The following is a 5,375-nucleotide window of genomic DNA, read 5'->3' on the forward strand; positions in this document are numbered from 1 at the left end:
ATACATAATGTTCAGTGTTTCTAGTTGTATTTAGCAGGAGGAATGGAAAAATATATATCCTATCTTCTTGGAAGCTGCTTCTGGATTTTTTTTAAGTGAACAGAGGAAAGATAGAAGGATAGACTCCCACATGCTCCTAGACCAGGATCCACCCAGCAACCTCTGTCTGTGGCCAATGCCAGGACCAGTCCAGACCAGTAGAACTACCCTCAACGCCTGGGGTAATGCTTGAATCAGTCAACCAGCCAGGCCACTGGCTGTGAGAATGGAAGAGAGAGTAGGGGTCAGGGGAGGGGGAGAGAAGCAGATGGTCACTTCTCACGTGTGCCCTGACCAGGGATTGAACCCAGGACTTCTGCATGCCAGCTGACACTCTGAGATCCACTGAATCAACAGGCCAGGGCCTGCTGCTTGATTTTTAATATCCATTTTCTCTAATAGAGTGCACAGGCAAAGGAAAACTCTAAAATCAAATTAGCCAATCTTTGCCCTGGCCGGTTGGCTCAGCGGTAGAGCGTCGGCCTGGAGTGCGGGGGACCTGGGTTCGATTCCCGGCCAGGGCACATAGGAGAAGCGCCCGTTTGCTTCTCCACCCCCACCCCCTCCTTCCTCTCTGTCTCTCTCTTCCCCTCCCGCAGCCAAGGCTCCATTGGAGCAAAGATGGCCCGGGCGCTGGGGATGACTCCTTGGCCTCTACCCCAGGTGCTAGAGTGGCTCCGGTCGTGGCAGAGCGACACCCCAGAGGGGCAGAGCATCGCCCCTGGTGGGCAGAGCATCGCCCCTGGTGGGTGTGCCGGGTGGATCCCGGTTGGGCGCATGCGGGAGTCTGTCTGACTGTCCCCGTTTCCAGCTTCAGAAAAATACAAAAAAAAAAAAAAAAAAAATTAGCCAATCTTTGTATTTGTTCATTAATAGAAGATAAAAAGATTTCTCTAACTTATTTCTCATTTCCTTCCTTCACTGTCTCTCATATTCTTTTTTTTTTTTTTTTTTTTTTTTTTTTTTTTTTTGTATTTTTCTGAAGTTGGAAACGGGGAGGCAGTCAGACAGACTCCTATATGCTTCTGACCAGGATCCACCCAGCATGCCTACCAGAAGGCCACGCTCTGCTCATCTGGGGTGTTGCTCTGTTGCAACCAGAGCCATTCTAGCGCCTGAGGCAGAGGCCACAGAGCCATCCTCAGCACCCGGGGCCAACTTTGCTCCAATGAAGCCTTGGCTGTGGGAGGGGAAGAGAGAGACAGAGAGGAAGGAGAGGGGGAGGGGTGGAGAAGCAGATAGATGGGAGCTTCTTCTGTGTGACGTGGCCAGGAATCAAACCCGGGACTCCTGCACGCCAGGCCGACGCTCTACCACTGAGCCAACCGGCCAGGGCTCTCTCACATTTTTAATAACATCAGGTCCATTATGACTATTTATAAAAAAAAAATCTATATATTTTTTACATAATACATGAAGGTGGACATTATCTCAGTCTGGCTTTAAGCTTACTTTATAATAAAATACAAAATCAAATGCCAATAATTATATATCTTTGCCACAACAGAGCATAAGGCAACATTAAAGAAATGAGGGTACAAACTATTCATATGGCCTCATATTGTTTGTTATGTTATGTTACATTATATGATACTACTTTAATTATATTTACTTCAGGAATGGGGATCAACCAAGTATACCCCTTGCCACATGGCAAGCACCTGACAAGTACTGGTCCCCCCTTCCTGCCCACTCCTTTCTCACCACTGGCTAGTTCAGGAATCAAGGCAGAGAGTCCAGAGGAGAAACTACACCTACAATTAATCTAGGCCTAAAGGCTTGGAGAAACCTGTGACTCAATAGCCAGGTACCACCAGTCCGGGGCCTCAGACTAGCTCTCGCAGGAGGCGCTGACCCCACCCCACCCCACCCCACACGTGTTTGAAACCCCTGACACAGCATGCACCAAGGGATCAAATGGAAGGGCCTGTGGAACCCTGTCTTCTACTTCTCTTCTCAGAGTTCTGACCAATTTTGTCAATTCTTGTTCGTTTGGTCATTTAATTAATATCTAAGAAGAAAGAGAAGGATGGAGTTAAAAGTGTACCCCTAGAGCAAGGTTTTCCAAACTGTGACCTCTAGGACGCCAGGAGGTGCTTCATGGATAAAAAGGGTTCCATGGTCAAATCAAATATGTTTTGGGTTTTTTTTGTATTTTTCTGAAGTTGGAAACAGGGAGGCAGTCAGACAGACTCCTGCATGCGCCCGACTGGGATCCACCGGCACACCCACCAGGGGGGCGATGCTGTGCCCATCTGGGGCATTGCTTTGTTGCATCCAGAGCCATTCTAGCATCTGAGGCAGAGGCCACAGAGCCATCCTCAGTGCCCAGGCCAACTTTGCTCCAATGGAGCCTTAGCTGCGGGAGGGGAAGAGAGAGACAGAGAGGAAGGAGAGGGGGAGTGGTGGAGAAGCAGATGGGCACCTCTCCTGTGTGCCCTGGCTGGGAATTGAACCCAGGACTCCTGCACGCCAGGCTGACGCTCTAGCACTGAGCCAACAGGCCAAGGCCTTCAAATATGTTTTGAAAAGCTGTTTACCACGCTGCTCCCTCAGAGGGTAGCAATGCACAGCACACATTTCAAGAGTCCCACAGTAAAAAAATAAAATCACTTAACTTTACTTGTTTTCTCCCCCACCCCTGCCCCACAATGTCCATGGAAAACACAGTATTTGTCTTCTCTTTAATCTCACACATCAAGCACCTTCTTTTTTTTTTTTTTTTTTTTTTTGTATTTTTCTGAAGCTGGAAATGGGGAGAGACAGTCAGACAGATTCCCGCATGCGCCCCACCGGGATCCACCCGGCACGCCCACCAGGGGCGACGCTCTGCCCACCAGGGGGCGATGCTCTGCCCCTCCGGGGTGTCGCTCTGCCGCTACCAGAGCCACTCTAGCACCTGGGGCAGAGGCCACAGAGCCATCCCCAGCGCCCGGGCCATCTTTGCTCCAATGGAGCCTTGGCTGCGGGAGGGGAAGAGAGAGACAGAGAGGAAGGAGGGGGGAGTGGAGAAGCAAATGGGCGCTTCTCCTATGTGCCCTGGCCAGGAATCGATCCCGGGTCCCCCGCACACCAGGCCAAAGCTTTACCGCTGAGCCAACCGGCCAGGGCCAAGCACCTTCTAAGAGAAGTAATTCTCATAGTTCAAATAGCTGGGAGAAAAGTCAGACAGGGTGAAGAGTGAAGCCCTGGGAGAATGGTGTGATCTTAATGTGACTGAGGCCCAGGAAGGCAAGGAGTGGCAGGACAGGCAGAGGTCTTACACAGCAGGCAGGAGTGCAGACGCACAGAGGTTACTGAGGCGGTTTTTAGAAAGCAGTCATAACACTTGTCAAGAATGGTGGATTCTTTTTGAAATCATTTGAACTGTTTATTATCCGTCAGAGTCCCTGGAGAGAGAAATAGCACACTCAAATTAGGATGTTCAAGAGGACTTATACAAAACTATGGGCTGAGCACAGGGTGCAGTGGACTTACAGTGAAGTATGCTGCCTTCCCCAGGCCTGGGGAAAGGGCCTAGGGCAGTTAACAGAGCCCAAACAGAGTGTCATGTAGAGCAGTGGTCCCCAACCCCCGGGCCGCGGACTGGTACCGGTCCATGGGCCATTTGGTACCAGTCCACAGAGAAAGAATAACTTACATTATTTCTCTTTTACTTATATTTAAGTCTGATCGATGTTTTATTTTTTTAAAATGACCAGATTCCCTCTGTTACATCCATCTAAGATTCACTCTTGACGCTTGTCTTGGTCACGTGATACATTTATCTGTCCCACCCTAAAGGCTGGTCCGTGAAAATATTTTCTGACATTAAACCGGTCCGTGGCCCAAAAAAGGTTGGGTGTTAGATTCAGGGAGTACTAGAGCTGCCAAAGAGTGTAACTATTGCAGGAACAGTAAGTGCTGATATGGCTCCTGTGAGGCTGGGAACAAAGAAGGTCAGAGACCCTTATCAGAAGTTTAGGTTTGAAATTCGCCCCTGTTGCTATACTGGCCCCTGTTGCTATGCTGCGTGTGACCTCCCTAGCCAATAGCTAAACTGCCACATCTGCTTCTGTCTATGCTTGCTCACTTAGGATATATAAGGGCCTGGCTGTAAGCTCCAGGCGCGGCTCCCATTTGCAGCTCCTTGTGGGCACAGTGTCTCCGGACATCTTGGGAGTTCGCCCCTGCGCAGGTTAAACTGGCCAATAAAGTAACATCTTAACTCCTGAAAGTCTCCGACATTTGTTCTCGTACCCGGTGGATGCTACATTTTGGGGGCTCATCCGGGATTCTCCCTTGGCGGAGTTTTAGGTTAGAGACCGGAAGGACAGCTCGAGCTGAGTAAGTATTCATGGAGGATCCTCATTTGGTTTGGTTTTGGGCTCTGGAGCATATAAACCTGAGGTAGTAGGTGGGACGCCACTGATAACCTACCCAGGGCTTTCAGAATGGGACGCCGTTTTCTGAAAGGAATTGTTAACTCTAGGAGTTAACTTTGGGAGTGACTGGTCACATTAGAATCCGTTTTGTGCTGCGCTGCGCTGCGTTTTGTCTGAGCTCAAATGACTGAGTTGAGTGTGAGAGAGACAAGTGTGTTCCTTGTGTTAATAGTGTGTGTTGCCTGTATCCTACCCTTTCTCATTATTCCTGAGTCATCTAGGATGGGACAACAGGAGTCTGTGCTGGGATCCCTGCTCGAGTGCCTGTTGAAGAATTTTTCTGATTTCCAGAAGAGGGCTCAGGGGTACGGAGGTCCGCAGCCAAGTCCAGGTTTCCTCCTGACCTTGAGCCAGCTGGAATAGCCTGCATTTAATGTAAGATGGCCCACAGAGGGCACTTTTGACCTTCTAATTTTGTTTGCTGTCAGAGCCATGGTCTATAGGGCTCCCCACCCAGACCAATACCTGAATATGGATGTGTGGGTAGATACAGCCATTTTGTCTCCCCCTCCGGGAGGGCAGCCACTTTGCCTCCTCCTCTGGGAGGGCAGCCATTTTTGCCTCCTCCTCCAGGAGGCACAGCTATTTTGCCTCTCCAGGAGGCGCCGCTGGCACCAGATGCTGGCCCACGGGCACCTCCTCGCCTCATCGATGTGCCTTTTTCCACTAGTGATTTATACAATTAGAAACATCAGAATCCCCCATTTTCCGAGAAACCTCAGGGACTAATATCTCTCCTTGAGACCATTTTTAGGACCCATCAGCTCACATGGGATGATTGTCAGCAGATTTTACAAACCCTCTTCACTTCTGAAGAAAGGGACAGAATAATGAGAGAAGCTACTAAGGCGGTATTAGGAGAAGAAAGGGAAACTTAGGAGGGACGAAGGGAAATAGAAGACGTTCTCCCAT

General features: G+C 49.6%; 1 protein-coding gene across 1 annotated transcript in view; it reads right to left on the reverse strand.

Annotated features, from left to right (window-relative positions):
• The window catches only part of LOC136310775 (uncharacterized), a 44,856-nt gene extending 39,744 nt beyond the window's left edge, over positions 1-5,112 (reverse strand). The window contains exon 1 of the mRNA XM_066239695.1: positions 5,025-5,112. Within this exon, the coding sequence (XP_066095792.1) occupies positions 5,025-5,112 (88 nt within the window). The remainder of the gene's footprint in view (positions 1-5,024) is intronic.
• Positions 5,113-5,375: the final 263 nt, after the last annotated feature.

The sequence above is a fragment of the Saccopteryx bilineata genome, chromosome 7, assembly GCF_036850765.1.
Source record: "Saccopteryx bilineata isolate mSacBil1 chromosome 7, mSacBil1_pri_phased_curated, whole genome shotgun sequence".
NCBI classification, from domain to species: domain Eukaryota; kingdom Metazoa; phylum Chordata; class Mammalia; order Chiroptera; family Emballonuridae; genus Saccopteryx; species Saccopteryx bilineata.